Source organism: Aptenodytes forsteri, unplaced genomic scaffold, assembly GCF_000699145.1.
Source record: "Aptenodytes forsteri isolate BGI_AS27 unplaced genomic scaffold, ASM69914v1 Scaffold640, whole genome shotgun sequence".
Classification (NCBI taxonomy): Eukaryota; Metazoa; Chordata; class Aves; order Sphenisciformes; family Spheniscidae; genus Aptenodytes; species Aptenodytes forsteri.
Window position 1 is genome coordinate 209410 of NW_008794887.1, and position 22467 is coordinate 231876.

General features: G+C 56.8%; 1 protein-coding gene across 1 annotated transcript in view; it reads right to left on the bottom strand.

The window, feature by feature from the left end:
* Positions 1-6063: 6063 nt before the first annotated feature.
* Positions 6064-22467, bottom strand: part of LASP1 (LIM and SH3 protein 1) — a 30289-nt gene continuing 13885 nt past the window's right edge. Inside the window, exons 2-6 of the mRNA XM_019470897.1 lie at positions 19784-19868; positions 12344-12451; positions 8774-8930; positions 8533-8627; positions 6064-8185 (exon numbers count right to left, since the gene is read on the bottom strand). Coding sequence (XP_019326442.1) covers positions 8012-8185; positions 8533-8627; positions 8774-8930; positions 12344-12451; positions 19784-19868 — 619 coding nt within the window. The 3' untranslated portion in view covers positions 6064-8011. The remainder of the gene's footprint in view (positions 8186-8532; positions 8628-8773; positions 8931-12343; positions 12452-19783; positions 19869-22467) is intronic.

Genomic DNA, 22467 nt, shown 5'->3' on the forward strand with positions numbered 1-22467 from the left:
CGACATTTGTTGAATATACAATTACAGACAGGGTTTGACTACATTAAGGAGCGGAGACGGGATATAAATTTGCGGCGTGCCGGTAGATGGCAGAGGTGAAACCTTCCCCGAGAGGAGTGTCTGCTGGCGATTGCTTCTGACATCCCTTTTTTCTCGCCGTTTGAAGGTTATATTTAAGAGCACGTGGCAATACTACAATTGTGCTGCAACAACGTATTATTTCTGAAGTAAGCAAAATGCGAGACTCTTTGTCTGAAACGCAGTCAGTGGACTGAATGCCTCCAGACTGATCGCTAATGAACTCAAAATATGAGGGGAAAACAGACTTGCGGTGCGTACAGCGACAGGGAGACGCAGACAAGAAGCCACTGAGGCGGAATGCTACAGCCCAGATCGTTAGCCCTCCCGCCCTTTATAAGCGGGAGTCGCTACCGACAGATGATCTCCGCAGATGGAATTCAGAATAATGGAGTGGAGTCTTGAACCACTGCATCCTCTCGGTCCATTGTATTTCTTGTGCGTAAGGCTGCTTTGCCGTGCTGCGACACAAAGCACCACAGGGCTGGCGCAGGTTCTCTGCCAGAGCCTGTCTCGTCTCCCGGGACCGAGGACACAGCGGCAATAAATTAGAGCCCATCACAAGGGATGCCATTATGCGAGCGCAGCGATACAGGAAAAGTAAGTTCTTTGATTCACTGGCAGCAGTCGACAAAGATGAAATGTCAGCTCTGCCGGCACTAGCTCGCTCTCGCAGCAGATCCTCCAGGAATGCAGGTTTTATGCGGCTGCCAATTGTGAAATATTGATGGCATTATTAATTATTATTAACTGCTCTTTTTCTTACATACGCAATAGCTCAGCAAGTGTTTGGCCTTACTTTTCGCAGCGTTCATACGTACGCCAGCGTTTCCACCAGACGAGGATTTTCCTCCCCGAAGGATCAAAGCTCAAACCCACCGAAGCGGTACTTCCCAAACCAGTATTGTTCGCGCTGGAGAACGACACCAGCCTTGCAGCCTCGTTTGTCCAGTATCACCGTCTGATCGGCTCTCGCAATTAAACACCGCTGGGCTAATGGCGCCCAGGTGGGGAGCCCGCAGGCGGCACCGTGGGCCGGAGGAGCTGTGACCGTGATACTTGAGAAAATGGTGCTTTTTCTTCTGCTGCCAAATTTTTAACTGCTGCCCTGGGGAGTCGGTAAAACCCTCCCAGGATGAGAAGCAAAATTCCCCCTGTGCCAGTGTAGCTCTTTTCAGAGCAGGGCTGCACCCTGACTGCAATCTGAGCTGCGGAGCACCGCATCCCACCTGCTAAAGAGCTATCCCTGTCCGCTGCGGCCGTTTGTCTGTCTGCAAACACCTCTCCCGCCTGGCGGTTTCAATCCCTTTGCAGTCCTCAGCTGCTGGGCTGGGTCGCTTCACCTTCCAGCGTGGAGCTGGCTGATTTGGGGCATGGAGGAAGGGATTGTTACGCATAGCTGGCGGGTTTGTAAGGCCCTCTGAGGGGAGAGGAGCGTTCGGAGTGGGAGAAAATTATTGTTCCTGGTTTCACACTCAGCTGAGTTTCCATTCCACGCATTCCTCGTTACTCACTCTCTCTTAATCACTGCAGATGTTGACATCAGATACAGACTCACGAAGCGGAGGTTATTGAGAACATGACTTATGCTTGAAGAAATTCCTCCCAGAATATTTCAAGTTTCTGACTTTCGACTATATTTGGTGGTGGAGCGAGGAGAAGCTTTTCCGCATCTCCAGGGCTCGGCGATGAGGGACCGCCCTGGGTAGCTCGGGCTGAGGCTGGTGCGCTGGGAACACACTTGGGAGCAAAGTCACCAACTTTGTGTTTCTCTCAGGAGTTTTACTAACAGGAAATTGCAGTGTCAAGTGTTCAGCTGGCAACACTAACCGCATCCAGCATTCCCAGACTCTGAAATCCCTCTTCTTTCTGTAAACACGGTCTTCTGAAACTCTTATCAACCAATTCCGGCGTACCCTGGCAGTGCCTGCACAGCCCCTACGCTCGCTGGAGCCTGTTCTCTCGCACCCACTCGTGTGATGGTGCCATGGTTAACTAATGGGGCATGAGCTGGTTTTCCCATTACAGATATTCCAGGTGTTTATTGCTTACTGGAAAAAAAAAAATATTCCTGAAAGAGACCAAGCATATGAAAATTTTGTCTTCTAGGAGGATGAAACTTTCAGTTTGAAAACAGCATTGCATGTGACTGACAGTGTGAGGGCAGGGGTTGATGCAGGGCTTCATAAAAGGACAGGAAAAATTCTCCTGATGCCCCAAATACCTTCCCAGACCTCTCCAAGCTGGGAGAAATTAAGCTCTGAAATGTTCTTTCCATCCCACAGAAATTTCCATCATATTAAAAATGTTCCTTTTTCTATGCTGAGATGAATTGAGACCTCCCGGAGCTTCCCTGGATGCCGGAGAGGGGACCTGAGTGAGGGTGAGCCACAGCTCAGCTGCTCAGGCACCCTCCAAGCTGGGGAGAGCCTGGTTCGGACCCCACAGTGCCTGGAGCAGCAGCAGCCCCTCATGCCAGGGCACACAGGGGTGTCTCAGCATGGTTTGCCAATATCTCGTCCTTCTCGGGGCTCGCAGGGTGCCCTGCATCTCTCCCGCGGAAACGGGGTTTGCTCCCGGAGCCGTGTGTACCCCAGCCCTGCAGTCAATGCACAGGGATGCGTTTCGGCAGTCAACACCAGCAGACGTGTTCGCTCTCCCGTGTCATTCCTCTTTATTTCATTTCCTTGAACATTTTTCATTAAAAATATAAGCGCTTTTCTAAAATTAAACCCAAATGACCGACCACGGAAGCGCTCATCCCAAGGGACTAAGCCACACGGGGGGGGGCAGGACCCTTCGCATCCCCCCGGCACGCCGCGTGCGTCACCAGGAACAACCCCCGTCTCGGCAGCGGGACGTCACCTCGCAGCCCTCTCCCCTGCCACCCCATTTCCCTCCTTCACCCCGCTCGGCCGTGCCTGCTCAGCCCCCTCTGCAGCGCCGGCGCCGATTCCGCGTGGGTCCTTGCTCCGCCTTGGGCAGCTCTTTGCTCGCAGAGGGTTAACGCTTTTCCAGAAGGCTCCGAGGGAGACGGACCAGGCGGCGGCTGCGGAAGAGAAAGGAGATGCTTGTCTGAGCTGGGCCCGAGAGCTGCGGGAGACCCAGAGATGGTGACGGGTGGGAATGGCAGCGTGTGCGAGCACAGGCAGCGGCAGCAGCACCCCTTCGCCCTGCCTGGGGGGCAGAGGTGCTGGGACTCCCCCCTTTGCCTCCTTTAAAATGATGCAACCGGGATCACTTCTTGCTTCTCCCCTGAGCGGTTTTATTTCTCTCCCTCACGGGAACAAAAGCCACAAGTTTGTGCTGCAGAGAGCAGCTTTTCCAAAGGGGAAGGGGCTGATAAACCCGGCAGGGAGAAACCAGCAGCTGCACAATAGCCGGTGCACGTTTCAGCGGGCGAGATGGCCTGATTTATAAAATAAACCCTGGTGCCCTCCTTCCAGCCCTGAGCAGGAAACAGCTGCGCTGGTGCTGTCAGCTCGGCTGCCTCGGCCGGGCAGAGGGAGCAGCAGCCAAAGACAACAGCGTTGAAAACAAAACTATCCCCTCTCCCCCCCTCCACAGACACGTTTCTTCCCAGAAATTAAAGCCTGGTGGGACGAGGAGCCGCCGGCTCACCTGGATGATGCTTTGATTGCAAGGCTGATGCTGAGCCGCATCTTCCCCAGCATCGCTCTAGAGCATGTAAATGATGTAGGAGAGGATCACCAGGCCGATGATGGCAAAAAACATCAGGATGAAAATATCCAGCATGGTGAGCGAGGAGCCGGTGGGGCAGGAGCTGCCGGGCTCCCCGTGGCGTGGAAAGGGGACGCTCGGCAGAGAGCCGCCGCTTGGCTCGCCAGCCCCCGCCGGAGCACGGCTCGCTCTGCTCAGGATGGAGAGATGATGCCGGAGCTGACGGAGCTGCCTTCCAGCAAGCAGGCAGAAAATAAAGGGATAAACACCGGCGGTCAGATGGGGCTTCAGCCTCGCATGGGCGGAGGAGCGCTCGCTCAGCCCAGACCTGCGAGCGGGGCTCCCGGGAGGCACCATCTGCCTGCGGGAGCGTTGCTTTGCCCCTGCTTTTTCCTACCCAAACTGCTGCCCAGTTTATGGGGGTGCTTAACGTGATGCAACCCCCCGTTTGCAGCTGGGAAAGGGCCCATCCTACAGGGAAAACAGCAAAAATGAGCTTTGGACATTGCAAAGCCGTGTTGATCAGCCGGGACCGCTCTGAACTCTCACCTTTCGGAGTCTGGTACTCCTGGGGTACTGCAGCATCCTTTGCTTTCAGTGTCACGCCACCTGCTTCAGTACAGTTTAAAGCAATACAGTCTTAAGTGAGCAGCAGCAGCCATGGAGCCTTTCTGTTTTAGTATTTTTGGCTAGTGCTGTTGATGCAAATAACGTCCTTCTCCACACACCTTCAAGATTTTCTTTTCCCACTGCTAAGCACTGTAGTTGTTGAAAATCCCACCTTAGGAGGCTGTAGTGGCCAAGCTAAGCCGTCGCCAGCTGCTCTCTGAGCATGAGGGCTGGCTGGGGGCTGGAGGACCCGGCTGTCGCAGGGCCGCGTTCCCAGAGAGGTCGGGCAAAGCCGGGACCTGGTGCCCGTGCTGCGCTGTCCACAGCAAAGGCTGACCATTTCCCTGGGTGGGTCTGGTCTCCAGAGCAGCCACCAGCACACCTAAACCCCAGCAGATCCCAGACCCACGCTGTAACCGGCGTTTGGCCTCTGACAGCAAGACCCCGAAGCAGGTCAGCAAGCGGGGAGGCATCGCCTTGCACCCCGCTCTCTGCGAGGGTTTCTCCAACCTGGCTCATGGCTGAATTTCGAGGCTGATTTCCTGGGGATCCGTGGTACCCGGCAGCCGCAGCACATCGGCCGGACACGCTGCAGCAGGGCTCCGAACGCCTCAAGCGCGCCCCTTGGCTTCAAGCCATGCCAAAAGCAAGGGACGAGCCACGAAGCTGCATCCCAGGTCGGCTCCCAGGGATGCCGGCGTTTCCCACTCCCAGGGGAGCCAGGCAGAGATGAGGACCCCGGCTCCGGCAGCCTCCCCCAGCCCTGAAGATCCTCACCGTGTCCCAAGGGAGCAGGAAAATGGCCAGAAAAGCAACCGCAATCAAAGCCAGCACAATCGGCAGGTAAAAATTATATTTTTATTTTTAATTCGAGTAAACCGGGAAGAGAATCGGTTGGTTTGTTCCATTCGATGGTTCGGTTAAAAAGGCCAAATAGTTTTTTATTGGTGGGTGCTCAACCCGACGGGAAGGAGTATACAAGGACAAACCCCAATCAAGCGACGGATCCAGAAGAAAACACGTTCTAAGCTCAGCACTGAGACGCAACCGGGGAAGCTGGGATGGACGAGGTCTATTTTACACGTGATGAGAAGCAATTTAGCTTTTAATTTTTTTTTTTTTTACTATTTTATTTATTTATTTATTTTAAATACAGGTTTAGGTGCTTTTTCAGCTATGAAAAAAGGCAAAAAAGTGCATAAGTCGAGAGAAAAGGCAGAAATCAAGCAGTAAGAGATTTGTTTCCCATGGCAGGGGAGAAGGGGCAGGGCGTGGGAGGGGAGAATTAGGACAATGGTTTCAAGGTAGCATTAAAAAAAGGTTTGTATACGAAAACGTAATTGCCTGTGTTATTTGGTCCATTAAAAAACAGTTTATTCACATTGATACTCCCCCCCATTCCCAGACAAGAACGTGATTAAGAAGAGGATTAGCAAGGAGATGTGGACTCTCCCCCTGCCCAGCTGCCCCCTCTCCCCTGCTCTTGTGCTCGCTTGTTTTAGCACCAACCGGGATTCTCATCCCGTAAAGCCCATCCCGGCTGCTTCTGGGGTCCCGGTTTCACCCCGAGGGGATGACGGTGCCACGAGTCCCGGTCCCTCTCCCCGCTCCCATTGCAGCCGGCTGGGGAATGAGCCAGGAGCAAAACGCTCCCCTCTCCCCAGCTCACGTCCTCCCGGTGGGTCTCTGCCCTGCCACGACCCCGCTCCCCGCCAGAACAGCATTTGCTCCAGCAGCCCCCGACTCCGGTCACCCCAACCCCGGCACCGTCCACGAACCAGCCCTGCAGCCCCCGTGTGCTTTGAGAAAGGGGACTGCAAGCGCGAGGCGGCGGGATCCTCTCCCCCCTCTGCGAGACTGTCCCCAAGGACGTGTCCCCAAGGACGTGTCCCCCAAGAGAGCCACGGAATGTCTCAACTCAGCCGCTTTGGTCCCTAGATTCCCTCTTTTCCTTTGGGAATAGCAAAGGTGGCAGCTTCCTCTTGGAAGCATCCTGGCCCCGCGGCGCAGCGCATCCCAAGCCCTGAGCAGCCCGGCAAGGGGACGGTCTCCTCTGGCTGCCCGGTCTCCATGGCCCGGGCTGAGCCGGGGCTGTGAGTGGGCACGGGACAGCGGGAGCGCCGGAGGCAGTGCACGGGCATCACCACTGCCCCGATGCTCGGCTTCTCTGACTCGGGAGAAAAGCATCCTGCTCCTGCCCTCCCCGCACAGGCTTCCAGTTATACCTGCCCCTGTCCAGCTCCAGGACCTTCGGAGCCCAAAAGAGAAGGGGACAGGGACGTGCTTTGAGATTTTGGTCCGTGACGTGATCCCAAGTCAGCGGTGGCCCCAGAAGTTACCACCGCTGGGGACCCACGAGAGGTGCAGGGTGGCTCGGGGTGCCAAACCCCGGTCTCTGCCACTCAAGACCGAGCTACTGGAGGGGACAGTCACCCAGGACAGGCCCCAGCGTGGTGGCAGAGGGGGAGGATCTTTCACACGCGGCTCAGAAGAGGCACAGGGATGGGGGCTGATCCTGCCGGCTCCCCAGACGTTCTACACAGCGGGTGAAGGGCTCAGGAGGGTCCCGAAAGCCCTGCAAGCAGCAAGAGAAAAGCAGGAAGATTCTGGGTGAATCCAGGGAGCGACCACTGCTAAGAGAGGAAGGGCTGCCCCGGCACACGGGGCCCAGGGGACCCCCAGACCCTGGCCCAAAAAGAGAAAGCCGGAGCTGCAGGGGGGGACGTGAGGGCTCGGTGTCACAGTGCTCCCCTCCAGCGCAGAGGAGCGGGGAGCCTGGCCCATCTCCAGCCCTCGAGTGGGAGCAGCAGCCTCCAGGCGAAGCAAGGCTGCGGCTACTCCTTTACCTGTGCCAGCACAGCCCCGGCTCGGCCCCGGAGGGATCAGGGAGGCAGAACAAAACAGCCAGAGCCCAAGGCAGAAGCAGCAAGAGCCGCTTCCAGGGCTGTCCAGAGCAGCCGCTCTGAAACCCAAGGAGAAAGAAAGATTTTGTTTAAGGATTTTAACTGCAAATGTTTTTCTGTTCTGAGGACTGAAGGGAGCAAAGACTGAATGGAAACACTGCACGGAGGAGCTGGGAGAAACAACAGCACAAGCCCAGAGCAGTGCAGGGCGGAGGCTGCCAGCCCATCCCTCCCGTCAGCCCAGGGCAGCCCTGGGGACGAGCATCCCTCATCTCCTCCACGCAGACATTGCTGCTCCTCTGCCCGTCCCCACCAGAGGGGGGTGGAATATGGTCCTAACAGATGGTCTCCTCCTCCCTTTACCGGGTCCCAGCAACTCCGGCTGTTTCCCCCAGCCAGGGAATGCCGGAGCACCTGGGAGGGCTAGAGAGGAGGGAGACCGAAGGAGAAGGAAAGCTGCGGCCATTTGCTCTCTAGAGCCCCCAACGTCCCTTGCAGACAGTCCCTCAGTCCCGACAGAGCTAGAAGAAAGCTAAGTTGGCAAGAGAAACCAGAGGCGGCTGCAGAAACAGAGTAACCGAGACGTCAGGACACGGCTCCGGCAGGCGACGGCAGAGCACACGGGATAAGGGATGCTGGGGCAGAGAGAGAGACGTACACACACACACACACACACACACGGGGGCCGGCGTGGGCTGGGGGCTCGGCTGTCAGCCACGCACCCCGTCCCCTCCCGTGGCTCAGATGGCCTCCACATAGTTGGCGGGGAGCATGCCCGTGTCGCCCGTGCGCTCCACCGTGCCGTACATCCATCCGTCATCGATCTGCTGCACGTTGATGATGGTGTCGCCGTCCTGGAAGGAGACCTCATCTTCGTCAGCCGCGTTGTAATCGTAGACGGCACGGAAACGCTTCTGTGGGGAGAGAGAGGTCAGCAGGCATGGACCCTGCCCGTGCCCTGCCCCAGATGGGCAGAGCTGCCACCCACAGGGGGGTCCCGGGGCAAGGAGCCCCACCGAGCCCCACACAAGAGCCAGATCCAGGAGGTTTTCACCCGACGCAGGGATGCTGGTGCCAGCGATAGCTGTGGCAAGCAGAAACCAGGCACCCAGCATTACACCCACCAGCCCCTTCAAAACTGCTCTTCCCTTACGTGGTCTGCAGGAGTGGGGAGCAAGTGGAGCAAACCCTAACCCCCGGGGGGTGGAAACCGGGGGGCTGGTGTTGGGGTGGGCGCTGTGAGCCCTTGGGCTGTACTCACCCCCCCTCCAGAAGGAGCATTGCGCTGTGTAGAGGCTGGTGCTGCGGGCTCCTTGTAGCCGTAGGACTGAGACGACGGCTGCTGCTGCTGGTAGACTGGGGGGGGAAAAGATGGGCCCGTTAGCTGGAGCTGGGACATGGGGACACGCAAAGCCCCTCACAAAGAAGAGCCGGCTGCTGCCCCAGCAAGCGCAGGGCCATGCAGCGGGGCAGGCTGCAATGCCCGCAGCCCCCCGGCTTACCTGGGTTGCTGGGTTGGACGTGATGAGACGGCTGATGCTGCTGCTCTGCGGGTCTCCGGTAATTGGTGCTCTCCTGGGAGTTCCTGCGCTCCAGCTCAGCACCCTCGCTGGGACTCGGGCCCATCCTGCTCCTCTCAAACTCTTCGTGGTATTTTATCTACAGCGACAGGAGAGGAAGGAGAGGTCAGAGCACAGCTGGGACAGCTCTGCAGCGCCAGCCACGAGGCTGAGCCCAGACCCCAGCAATGGCAGCAGCTCCTGCAGCCCTTCAGTGCCAGCAACATCCTTCACCTCGTCCCAGCTCATTTCTTTTTGCCACCAAGAACGCAGCACTAGCCATCTCACAGCCTCCCCAGCAGTCCCAGGGGGCTTCTTCCCCACCCATCTCCCCAGGGACATTTGCTCAGACCCATTTGTGGCACAGAAAGGAGGAGGTTTAAGTGTCCTGTGGGTGGGATACGCAATTTTTTCAGGCATGGGTGAGATTCAAGACCAGGCTCCCAAGCCCACAGGCTGCAGGAGCACGGAGCAAAAGCACCTTTAGGAAGTCTCCCCTACACGTGCCAAGTTTGGTGTGCAACTCCCCAGCCCACGGCCAGGTACAGCGGGCGCCGTGGAGGTACCGCTCCAACATCTACCCCCAGATTTCTCTTTAACTGAAGCGTGAGAGGGCTTCGGGGTTTTTCATTGAAGGAGGCTCAAAGCAGATACCACCAAACACACCAGCTGCATCGGACCGAGCCTTCCCCTGCAGCCAGCACAGAGAGGGCCCCCGCCTCCAGCAGGCAGGAGGGAAGGGTTAACCCAACTGCCGGTGCGTGGGTGTAAAAATTAATAGCCACTTGTGTTAATGAATGCATTGCCATCGGAAAGCACCTGGAGCCCATTTGTCTGCTGGTTAAACAGTTATTTACTGAAGGGCACTACAGCAGGCTCCCTGCACAGGCAGGAGACAGGGCCTGGAGCAGAGCCGCCCCCCTGGGAAGGAGAACACCCCGAGGGGAGCACCCTGCTCCCCCGGCCACTGCAGGGAGCCCAAGCAGGGACGACCTCAGGACAGCATTTCCCGACGGTCAGAGGCTCAGGCTTTGCGCTCCATTGTGCATGTCCATGTGCAGGACCGTACCGGCATCCTCCACCGAGGGTGGTTTGGGGCACCTCTGTGCCGCGGAGGTGTTCACACCCCAGCGAGCGCTGCCGTGCTGGGCAGCCCCCTTTGCTGCCCATGTGCCTGCCCAGCACACCCCTGGGAGTGAAACGCTGCCTGCTGAGCCAGGCTTTCTGCAGGGAATGGGTCTGTTTCTGCATCTTTATTAAGTGGGTCACTGCAACCACAGGCTGGCAGCCAGATTGCCCACGGGGAAGCTGCTGAAAACTGCTCCCGTGGCAGAGAGAGGGTGAAGGGGGCAGAGCAGAGGGACACAGGCTGGTCTCATCTCTCTGCTGTGTTATTTAATACCCCCAAACCTCCACAAATTCTCTCAAAAAAAAAAAAGAGTGGTGCTTTCCGTAACAAAGACCGCAGCCCCACTCCATGGCAGGGAAGCTGTGCCCATCTCCTGCCAGCTCAGACCCCACTGAGAAGCTGCCCCCAGGGAAAATCTTCCAGCCAGGTCCGTTTCCCAAGCGGGAAGCCTTCCCCAGCCTTTGCTGTCCCAGGGTTTGGTGTGCAGATAACATCCCGCAGCTCCCGAAGGAGAGATCAGTACTTGCCAGAGAACTGCACAATGGGATCAGAAGAAGAGGGAATAAACAACCTCCTCCCGCCCTGCTGGGCATTCTCCTGTTTGTGTATGCGTGGGAGCTCCTGCGTGTGTGTGAGCTCCCACTGCGGGTGCAGGCACGGTCCTCCCTCTCCCTGCATTCCTGTAAGCCCAGACCCTCTTTCCCTGGACACCCCAGGGAAGCAGACAGCAGCTCCCAAGCCAGGGGCTTTGTCCCCGAGGTAGGGATGCTTAAGGGTGGAAAAGCTCTGGGACAGGCTTTTACGACGTCTCGCATCACCTCGGCTGTAGGGGCTCGGGCTCACACCCCTGCAGCACCCCAGAGCATCGGGTTTTTCTCCCCCCGGCACTGCCCAGGGCTCAGCCGGCGAGAGCAGCTCAGGGCACTGCAGAGCTCAGAGCTGGGAGAAGCTCACAGAAGCCGCCTGCCAAGTGGACGCCCAAGAGTTTTCTCATGCAAAGCTGCGCTCCAGGGGCGGGTTTACTGGTCAGGGAGAAATCAGCCTTCCCAGCCCTGCCGGGGTTTTCCAACAGCTCCTGGGCTGTTTGATAAGGAGCACTCATGACTTTCACTAGCGGCTAAAGGTTAATTAACTCCCTGCGTTCTGCTGAGGGCAGAGGCTACTGCGGGCTCCCCTGTGCCACGACGCCTGGGAGCGCGGGGTCGAGTTTGGGCAGGGGACAGATAGACCCCACGTCTGCCGCACCCAGTGCTGCAGCTATACGTGCAAGTGTGCATCCTCCTCCTTCACCATAGCAACACACAGACGTCCACGTCTGCCACGTACCACACCACCAGCACCTGGACATGGACGGAGGCCGCTGGGTGAAGCACAAGCTGCCAGGCCAGCTGCCACTGAACTTGGACATGGTTTTAATGTAATATTTGGAAATGGAAGAGCTGGGTCTCTTGCAGACACAGGACAGAGCTCCCCTTCCAGAAGGTCAAAGGAGGACAGAGATGCTGCTGTGCCCAGCCCCTAGGAACCCCTTCATCTCAGCATCGAGGCAGGAGGGAAGCTGTGCATGGCCAAGGGACCTTGAGGATCTCCCTGCAAGGCTGCTCTGGTGCAGCGGCCACCGCAAGATGTGGGCTGTAGATAAGGAAAGGGGATGACACTGCCTGTCCTACCCTCGGGGCTGGTGACAGCAGGTGGTGGGACCCTGGGGACTGCGCGCAGCCTCGGCACAAACCAACAGCAGCAGCTGCAGCAAACACTCCCGACAGCCGGATGGCTGGAAAGGGCTTTGCAGGAGTCAGAGGAGGGGTCAAGGCAAGCGGAGCCTGGCAGAGGACAGTCACAGCTGCAAAGGGACAGGAGGAAGAGGTGTGCCTTTGGCCGGGGTTTCCACACACAAACACAAGCCAGAGAGCACAAGAGGGACTGGAGTCCCGCAGGGGGAGCAGCGTGGGGCTGGCGCCAGCAAGCCCGGACCCCACAGCACCACCCCCGCTGTGGGTTATGGTGACAACCAGGGGCAGACGGGACTGCCCCGGTCCACATCTGCCCCCACCGAATGCCACTCTCTGCTGCTCCCCTCCTTGCTTCTCACAATCAACGTGGACTTGAGCACCTCGGGAGAAGCGAAGGACTCCGATACCCCTCTGGATCCGGCTGCAGCATCTGCCAGCACGGAGGAGCCGGGAAAGGTGCAAGAGGGTCACAGGATGCCCAGGCAAACGGGTTGGAGAATTAACGCTGCCAGGCTTTCAAGATGCTGCAGCCTCACATGCCTGTTAGCAGCCGTCAGAGCACGGGTCCGCGCGGGCAGAGCCCCCCCCCAGCCTCCTCCGGCGGGAGGAAGGTCACGACAATATCACACGCAGAGATTAGAAGCTACTCACGTTGCTGATCTGATCCTGAGTCTTTTTGATTCTCTGCAGCTCCGGGGTGTCAGCCACCACGCTGAAGCCTTTCCCCTTGTTCTTCTCAAACTCCTCCTTGTAGCGAATCTGGGTACAAGCAACAAAAACCAGATTTAGACTCATGTGCTTCATGAGATGCAGCAGCTTTCTAACAGGGCCTCTGCCTTGCTCGGGAGACCCCCCCCAGTGTATCCAGTAATAGCAAAATGGGGTATTGCCAAGAGCTGAAACACACAAACAGCTTCCTTTGCATCTGCTGATCTTGTTTCTCTTTCAGCAGGGGCTGGGTAACTCGGATTTACTTTGAATTTCCTGTGGGCTACCAGTGCGCCCAAGTCACGTAACACGGAGCAGCTGACCCATGGCAAGCTGCCTGCTTGAGAGCCCCGAGGATTTTATGAGCTACACCCGTACAAGAGCATTTCCACGTCAGGGGACATTTCGCCGCCTCTGGGAAGGAATATACCCAGGAAGACCATAACGAAACCAGAGGGTGGAGGGTGGAGGCTGGCAAAACTCAAGCATCCTCGTTTCTGTTTGCCAGACACTGATGCCCCATTTTCATGGTGGGGGGGAGAAGATGTGCAGAGAGACACCCTGACCTCCTCCATCCTCTCCAGGCTGGCAACTCAAGCATCCTCGTTTCTGTTTGCCAGACACTGATGCCCCATTTTCATGGTGGGGGGGAGAAGATGTGCAGAGAGACACCCTGACCTCCTCCATCCTCTCCGCGAGGATCTGGCCCTGCACCGATGGCTGTCAGGAGCTGCCTTTGCCCATTTGGGGAGGAAAGAGCCTTAAGGGGCTCTGTCTTGTCGCAGCCTACAAACGTGCAGGCAAAGCTGCCCTTCCCAGGGATTCACCTCCCCGGAGCTCGCCTTGTGCACTGCGGACAGTTGTATGTTGTCACTAAAATGAAAAGGTCACCACTGACTCTCACGCAAGGAGATTAAACCTCTGGGCCCCTGTGCAACCGGCACGGACAGACACAGCAGCCTGGCTCTGTGTGTGCAACGTGGGGCCGATGCTCACCCCCTCCGGCTGGTGGGAGGCTGCAGGCAGGGGACAGAGGTGCCGGCGGTGGGAGAAGCAGAGCAGGAGCCGCTTTTGATGGAGCGGGATGGGAGTGCAGCCGATGCATCGCTCCCTCCCGCTGCAGGAGCGGGGAAATGCTCACCCAAGCACAGGGGCCAGACACCGGCATGTCTGGCCAGCACAGGCAGCTTCCCGTAACCCTTCCCGTCCCGCTGCCTGCCAGACAGATGGTTGGGAAGCCGGGCTGGCCCCGCAAAGAGCTTGCAGGATGAGGGTTGTGCTTGCAGATCGGCACCGCACTCACGTGCCGTGCCAAGATAAAGCTCGGAGGCAGAGAACTGGCAGCACGGCAGGGGAGGTGGGATAAAGCTGATTTCTCCCCCAGCACACACTCCTACGGAGACGCTCCTTCAGACCTCACATATTTGCCTCCCATCCAGACAGCGCATCCAGCTGGGCCTGGAAACACCTTTCAGAAAAGGCTGCCAAACATTTCATAACATCTTCTGGAGAAGCCAAGACACACCTCTGCTGCCATCTGGGCTCTCCCATGGCCTTGCCTGGCTCCAGCGCGGGACCTGGCACAGCAGGCAGGGGCAGGCAGAATCTGATGTGCCCAGGTCAGACCCCTCCAGTGCTGGAGCCAGCCAGGGCTGCGGGCATGCAGCACATCACGGAGCAGGTCCTGCCCCCTCTCTGGTCCAGAACGACACAGGAAACAAGAGATTTCCAGGGGAAAATGAGACACGGCGGTTTCCATTTTGCACGGGATGCAGGCTCAGGCCAGCTCTGTGCATCCCACCCCCCAGCTGGCCCTGCCAGGAGGCTGTGCTGGCTCAGGGGCCACAGTGCCCGCGGCTGGAGCCGGGGGGGATGCCAGACACCAGCTCTGCAATGGGCACCGCCAGGCACACAGGAGCGCACCGCTGGCTGCGTGGGTTAGTGGCGCAGATACCCCAGAGCTCGGTGCTCTGCTTGCAAACACAACATTTCCTCTTCCTATCCTGCAAACCAGGAGAAACGCAAGCTTTGAAAGCATGTCAGAGCCCCTACCTCTTTTTCAGCCATGGGGCAGATAGTGATATCACAGAAACCCTTAGACGGTACGATCTCTGAGTCACGTTAGATTTCTAACCCTAATGCGGTATTAGAAAGCAAAGGCTTAATGAACCAGGCTGCAGAGTCCACCCTGGGAGGATATTAATACAACCAAGATGCCAAAGCACATCAGAAGAACACGAGAGACCCATTTCAAGGCAGAAGTCTCCTTTTGTTTGAAGCAATAAGAGAAAAAACTTTTGCTAGCTGGGTTAAAGAATGTACCTTGAACATCACCGATTAGGAAGGAGCAGGCTCGAGGTGTTAACCGTCGGGCATGAGGAACCAAAGGTTAACAGAGCTGTGACATAAAACCTATGACACACACCCAGACAGGGGATCAGGAGGGGGTGAGTCAGCCCCACGAGCTGCTCTGAAAAGCACCAGCCCCAGTTTGCTCAGCCGCAGCGACAGGCGGGCAGAGGGGTTGTGTTTGTCCTTTATCTGCTCCGTTTTCAATAAAGGCTGTTTTCCTTCAGAGCTCTGCAGCCTGGGCACGGGATGCTGGCCCCGCCATTGTGCTTGGAGATGCTGCTCGGAAGAAGAGGGTTTATCCCGCAGCCTCCTGCTCAGCCGGCCCCGAGGAGGGGGGCACCGGGTGCCAGCGCCGGCTGCAAATGCACAAGTTGACGAGCTTTAAAGAAATGCAGGCTAGAAAGTCACCAAGCAAGAAGCTAATCACAAGGCTAAGCAGTTCCTTTGACAAGTTCTGTATTTTTACCCTCCTAAATCCCGCCCCCCTCCATCTTCCTTGATTTTTTACCCCCTAACTTTCAGGGTACAGGAACCCGGCCCTAAAAAACTGCCGTACAGGGGTGCCTGACTGCAGGGGGGACCCGATCCAGGAGTTGTGGGGGAAGATGCTCGTGCCTGGGGGCAGATCTAACCCAAAACACATGTCCAAGGCTGGTGCTCCCAGCTAGCTGGGGTTCCCGCACCCCAGCATGCCTGGCCATGGAAATTGGAGCATGGCACGAGCGTCAGGGCGACGCTGGGAGGAAGCAGGGGAGGCCACCAGGCAGGCACTGTCCCCGTGCTCAGCACGGGGGAATTGCAACTTAACAGGATCCACGGCCCTTCCTGGCTTTGGCACAGGAGCGGCCGGGTCCTGCCGGGCTGCAGCCATCGCCAGGGCTGAGCGAGAAGGCCGGAAAGGAGGGAGGAAGCGTTCAGACAAGGCGCTTTTCAGCTTCTCCCTGCCCTTATATAGGCACCGGGTTGTGCAGGCAGGAGTCTGGCCGCAGCGCTGGGTGGGGAGAGGTGACCTGCGACCCCCGGCCACGGAGGAATCCCACTTGCAGCACAGGCTGCCCTCAGAGAGGCAGGAATCCTTGCTCCAGCCACGCTCCTGGGGTCCTGCTCCCTTTGCTCCCTCGGAAACTCGAGTGCAGGTGACCCTGGGTGATAAGGAGGGACAGAAACGCACGGTTCGGTACGTCCCGTCATGCTTTCACAGGGCACGTGAGCACCGCTGGGAACCAGCTCAGCGCTGTGCAAGGAGCTGCAGAGAGCCATCACTCCTGCCCCTCCCGCCACGCCTGCCGACCCACAGACCCGCTCCTGTTGCTCTGGCTTGTAGCTGCCTTTCATCCACACGCTGTATTAAAGAGCAGAGTCATGCAGACAGTGCCGTATTCACACCTCATCCTATAATAATAATAATAATAAAATGGGATCCACAATTAATTTCCCCAGAGGAATTGTTCCCTCCATGATAGGAAGGAGAGCGACAACGCGTGCATCTGTGCATTATCCGAAGGGAGCCGGAGAACGGCCCTTCACATATTATAAACCTTTGCAGGTCTCAGCTCAAGCACATTAAACCCTCCTTGTGCCCACGTCCTCGATGTCACCGACAGCAGCTCCCCGAGGTGACAGACGCAGGGCTGCAGGAAGGACAGGAGACAGGTACCTGCCTCCCACGCCACGGGAGCCTCCACCCTCCGGCAGGAAGGGCTGCACCCAAAAACACCCATTTTAAGAGTTTGAAAAAGGAGCCACAGGACGGGAACCTGCAATTTTCTTGCCGCACGTGGGCTGTAAGAGAAGGCTGCAGGCGTAAAAGCTGTCACTTTGGAGACTCATTTAGCCACACAAGACACCATTATCCAGCATCTACCAGTGACCGGAACAGAAGACGCCTTCTCAGCAGACACAAATAGTGGAGGCATCAGGATTGACATGAAACCGCTCCAGCCCCGCACGCAGCTGCCCCATCCCCACCTCCCCGCGCATGGCACGGCCGCCAGCAGCAGCTCCGGCGAACCACCGGCTTTTCCAGTCACACCGGGGTGGACAGGGAGTGTATTTTTGGTGGGAGAAAATATAGGATCAGCCTCCTCAGGGTCGCCTACAAGGACAGCAGCTCTCCAGCCCCACAGGAGCCCAGTTCCAGAGGAACGGGCAAAACTGCTGGGGAGCATGGCTCCCATTGCCCAGGAATGAACCTCCATCAGTTAGAAATCCCTTGCAGAGGACACGGACTCAGCGATCTCCCTTCTCCTATTGCAGCTTCCAGCTGCTCCCAGCCACAGCTTCTCCAGAGGGACACGCAGTCGGGGAAGCCTCGCACCGAGGACCAAAGGTTCGGCCACAGCTGAGTTTGGCTGGCAAAGGCAAGCTTGAAGGCAAGATGCAACTGTTCACATAACCCTGATCTTACTCCACAAGGAATTTTACTACTAGACCCATGACACTGTCCCAGCAGCGTCAGCCAGGATGCACTTTTTAGGTGGCACCTGAACTGGCAAACTGTAGTGCAGAAGCCCTTTCTGCCAGGCTGTCATCACAGCACAGCGGAGCCAGCGAGCCCTTCGCCACAAGCCTTTCCCCGTCTCAGCTAACAGCTCCAGTTCATCCAGTTAATTTGCAAGACTGTGAACCCTGCTGCCTGCTCTGGAAGGGCTGAAGTGACCTATTCCCGTCCCCAGGGGTTTGCTCAGCTCCTGCAATTAGTAAGAAGGGACTGTCAATAAACCAGAGGGCTGCTAGTGTTTTAGCTAGAGTGCTTCAAGAAAAATCCAAATGTTTGGCGCTTGGAAAATAGGAGACTCCCTTTGTAGGCAGAACAAAGGCAGAGAGGAATTAAGATCTTATCTGAAGTGTGTTTAGTATCTATCCTCCCCAGGGCTCCTGGCGCTTCAGCCTGGCAGTATCCACCTGGTTCAGCTATGCCACCTCCCTCCCACTGCTCCTGCATCCCTCCCCGGCCCCTCTCCGCAGGGGCTCTGCCAGCACCCAAACAGCCAGCACCTCCCCAGCAGCCTCTTCTCCCTCCCGCTCAGAGAAGTCCTACTTTGCAGCTCATCCTGGTGTGAAACCAGCACTGAAAAGGTGGGGTGCTGGTGCCTGGCAGACTGGAAGACCCTGCCCCAGCCCCTCTTCTGCCCCAGCCCCTCTTCTGACATGTTCACGTGCAACCAAGAGCGCAGAAAGCTCTTACAGCTCTGTGCTATCCCAGCTCCAGCCCCCAAAGTCCAGGAGACCACCAGGAGCTGGGCATGGCTGCTTCTCTCCCAGGGACAGAGGTCCTGCTGGCGTTTGAGTTGTAGTGACCAGCTTCTGGAGGTGCAGGCTCGATTGTATGAAGACACCCCCTTCCCCTGGAAGGCAGCTGGCTCTGCCTTCAGCCACCTCCCGCACACCACAAGGAGCTGAAAGTCCCAACCAGCTACAGAAAAGCCCAGGCAGCGGAGCACGCTCCCTCCCCAGGGTCTCCTTTAATAAGCAACAACTAATGAAGAGCCTGAATTCATTTTAAGAACAGCGCTGGAGACTCCAGACCGCTCGGTACAGCATTATCTCGATTGTTACCATGGAAAAGCAACTGTGTCCCCTTAACCACTCTATGAAACACAAAGCCAGCCCCAGGCTGAGCTCTAGCTCTAAGCTTGAGCCAAGCTGCGCTTGTGCAAGCCAGGGAGCTGTTGGGCAACTTGCTCTGAGGAAGAGACCTTACAAAAGGCGAGGTTTCAAAACTCGATGCTGCCTGCACGGGCACCACCAGCCCTGTCTGCTAACAGGTGAGGTCCTGAGGTTCCCCCTCCTCCGGCGGGATGCATTCCCAGGCAATCTGCTTTCCAGCTCCCGGCACTCTCAGGCTAATGGGAAGAGAAGGAGGGAAGGTCACAGTATCCTTCACAGCACAGCAGGGAGAGGAGCGCACTGATCCCGAAAAATGACTGCTCACCCTGAATACACCACTACGGCAAATCCTGTGCTGTCCTCCCTCTGCCCAGGACCAACACTGCTACAACGCTGAGCTGAGCCAACGTGCCTTGCTGACAACACTCCGGGCAGTCTTTTTGCCCCTTTTCAAAGGGAAAAAGAAATTAAATAGATTCCCAGAACAGTTGCCACATCCTGTGTTCTCCTGCGAGACGCTGACTCAAGCCCAAATTGCCTCTGGATGCATTTTCTTCCAGTGCAGCGTACTCTGAGCACACGTCTGCAGTTCTGTGACATCGAAGCTCACGACAACGGTTCTTGGCATCGTCTCAGGACGCTTCAACACAGCCTCTCAGCAGAGCAAAGCCCCACAAAGAAGGGTCACCCACCAAAGCTGCCCGTTTCTGTGCTGTTTCTCCGCAAAATTGATGCTCACATTTCTGTTCTCGGTGTTTTAGAGTAAGAGAAGGAAACTAGGGATTGCTCCTTGGCCCACCCAAGGGACCAAGAGCCAAGCAGTTCCCACTGCATCATCAGGAGATACTGGTGCGAGAACCCAGCCCACAGCTGTGCGTCAAGGCTGGGGACTTTTGCTGATCCAGGGACGCCTTCAGGGAATAAAACAGGACACGTCTGGACAACACCCTTCTCAAACAGGCTCTTCTCTTCCCACTAGAGAAAGAAATCCTTATCTGTGCCAGTCGTTATCCCTTCTATCTGTTTATTTCTGCTTGCCAGAGCTTTCAAGCCCTACAAGGTTTGGGTTTACCTGAAATACTCGCCTAGAGAGTCAACGCCTGTCCAGATGAGACCGTTTGCCATTTCACCCGATTACGTTGCTGGATGGGAGCAGGGAAAAGATAAGCTGGTGCAAGGCATGGACTGGGAGCGGCGGACTGCCTGCTGGACCCCTCCCGCCTCCGGGAGGTCACAGCAGCCAGGGATGAAGGGAAGAGCAAACAGCTGAGACGGGCGAAAACCTCAGAGGAGGGACCCACGCCCCAAACCCGCCTCTCCCTCCTTTGTGCGAGGGCGTAGGAAAGCACCAGAGCACGGGAGAACGTAGGGCGATGGGGCAAAGTACGGCGGCCCCGGGCGAGGAGAGACCCGCGCGCTCACCTGGCTCTGAAGCTCGCTCTGCTGCTTTAGACGCAGGTTCTCAGGAGTGTCTGCCACCATAGTGAAGGACTGCTTCGGGTAGTGTCTGGGGAGAGAAGGGAGATCGTTAGTCACGGTGTTCCTACGGGCCACGACCACGCTTGCTGCCCTCTCCCACCCAACCCACGACCAGCAGCCCCCTGCAAGTACCAGGAGATCCAAGCGCTGCGGCCCCGCTCCAGAGCATCACGGCGAGCAGCAGCAGCACAACCAGGGCTGCAGACACGTCAAGGCGCAGGTTTAGCAGCAGCCATTTGGGATGGCGGCATTTCTCACCGCGCACGCTCACCTGCGCCTGACACCTTCCCCAGCAGACACACATTTCTCACTGGGTTCTCTCCCAGTCTCAATATATTAACTTCAGCTAAACTCCAGTTTTATCGAAAAAGAGGAATGGCAGGTTTTTTCCCCAGGGGACAAAGCCATTCAAGGTTTATGCCTGATTTCTGGAGAGACCTTAACGCATCTTCAATTTTTCATTAAACAGTCCTCAGGGTAACATTAGTCCAAGTAAATGCTGCTAACGCTCGGGTTTACGACTGTGCCCGTTTCACTGTTCCAGCTGTAGAGGGTCAGATGGGAGCAGGGTGGTTTTACTTGCTTATTTTACCGAAGTTTCAGCCACACAAGCCTCATGCTACGGTTTTCTGGTACTGCAGGGTATCACGACCCTGGCACAGACCACGTCAACGTAACCGTGCCCGTCTTGGGGCAGAGGCTGCACTACTTATCTGCACCAGTTCAACAAGTTTAGTGAATCCTCGGGACTTGCCTGGAATGGGAGTGTGAAGCAGGAGACCTCTGTCATGGTCTGGCTACAAGCCAGCAGCTATTGTTCTGAAGTGCCATATAGCAGTTTCTGAAAGCGCATGCAGTCTTTCCTACGGACAACATAAACTAACAGCTAGAAGAACTCAGGTAGCGGCAGAAAGTAAATATCTAATCCTAAAGCTGGAGGCTGCTACAAGCCCCGTCCAAGCAGACGGGTGAACTTCACGTGGCCATTCCCACCTCCAGGAGACACGGAAAATGGCAAGAGGCAACCCGCTGCCCTAACAGGGGAGGTTCAGTGTGCCAGCACCTCCAGCTGGGCTTGACCAGACCCCGATGGCAGTTACTACTAGTCTCTCACGCTGCCAAGAAGCGGCGGGGTCAGTCCCAACGGCATGATGCTTTACCACTCAGGACCCAGTGCTGAGCCTTCACTTGGGGTCAGCTATGCCCTGCATCACAGAGGATGCTCTCGCCCATGGCCAGATCCAGTCCTGGCAGCCAGCCTCGCTGTATCTGGAGGGCTACAAGTGGTGCAGAGGAAACTGTTTGCAAGAGGAACGTTTCCAGACTGCTCAGCTCTGGCCGCCGTGGAGGCAAAGCCCTCCGTGCAGGCAAAGCCCTCCGTGCACAACGCTCCCCAGGAAATGCCCAGAGAGGAAATCTGACACTGAACAGATGGTAACTGCTCCCATGGGATGGCAAAGAAACCGAAGACATTCCACGGCAGCACTTTGGGTTTATAATGCAGATAGCAGAGAGCAAAAAGGGGAAAACTGCCTTTTGAAAGTGTCGGAGGTTTCTCTTTCACAAGAGTTAAAGCAGGACTCCCAAATTCAGTGGCAGAAAGATTGCAGGATTTTAGGAAAGTTTCTGCCTAGCACAGGAGAGCGGTTGGGCGGCAGAGACGGCACCATTACCACCCCTGGTTCACGCTGAACACGTGTGGCATCAGGGCAGCACGGCAGCGTGTCATGCTGCAGCACAGTTTCACTTTCAAATACACACAAGAACTTGGATAATTCTCTTGCAAAGCCAGGCAATCCGACTGTCCTCCCACTGTAGCAGCTCTCCAAAAAGGTGACCAGGGCTAAGCAGTCCCCTGAAAACCGCCTGCAGCTCCTCGCAGGGGACGACTGGGAGGTCTCACTCACTCTCGGGGATCCGAAGGCTTTGAGCGCAATGCTGATCCCAGTTTCAGGGCTATAACTCAGACTGTGCAGCCTCCAGTTCCCCCATCTCCATCCATGTAGCCCAACCGGTGGCTGAACCAAGCTCTCACCTGAGGGCTACGCAGCAAACTATGGGATAGCTGCAGCTCCTGTCCCTTCGCAGACCACATGAAATGGGTCTTTGTGGGTCTTAAGAAGCCCCCGGGCTGTGCTTTGCGAGCTTGTTTGGTCCAGCATTAGCAATTATCTATTTACAGAATCAGTATTAGCACCTCTGCCGAAGGCTAATCAAAGTGTAGTCAAAGGAGGGTGAACGAGCAGAAAGCCAGCTGCATGTGGAGCAATCTGGTTGAAAGCTGCTGCCTTAGAGCAGTGCTACTGGAGCAGGACAGCAACAGATAGGCAACCACAGACCTGCAAGAACAGCACATACCTCAGTAAAGCAGCAACGCAGGAAACTAGAGAATAAAAATAGCTGCCTCAGCCTCACTGAAAAAATAAAGAGAACCCCCTACACACACAGAGAAACCAAACAATGCAGATGTGGTTTGCAAAAAGGGGAAAATACAACTCAGCAAGCAGCAGCTCGCTGCCTGCTCCCCTCCCCAGCCCTGCAGTGCACAGCATGGCAGGGGAACCTACCCTCCCCAGCCTGCAGTGCACAGCATGGCAGGGGAACCTACCCTCCAGCCAGCTTCTCCC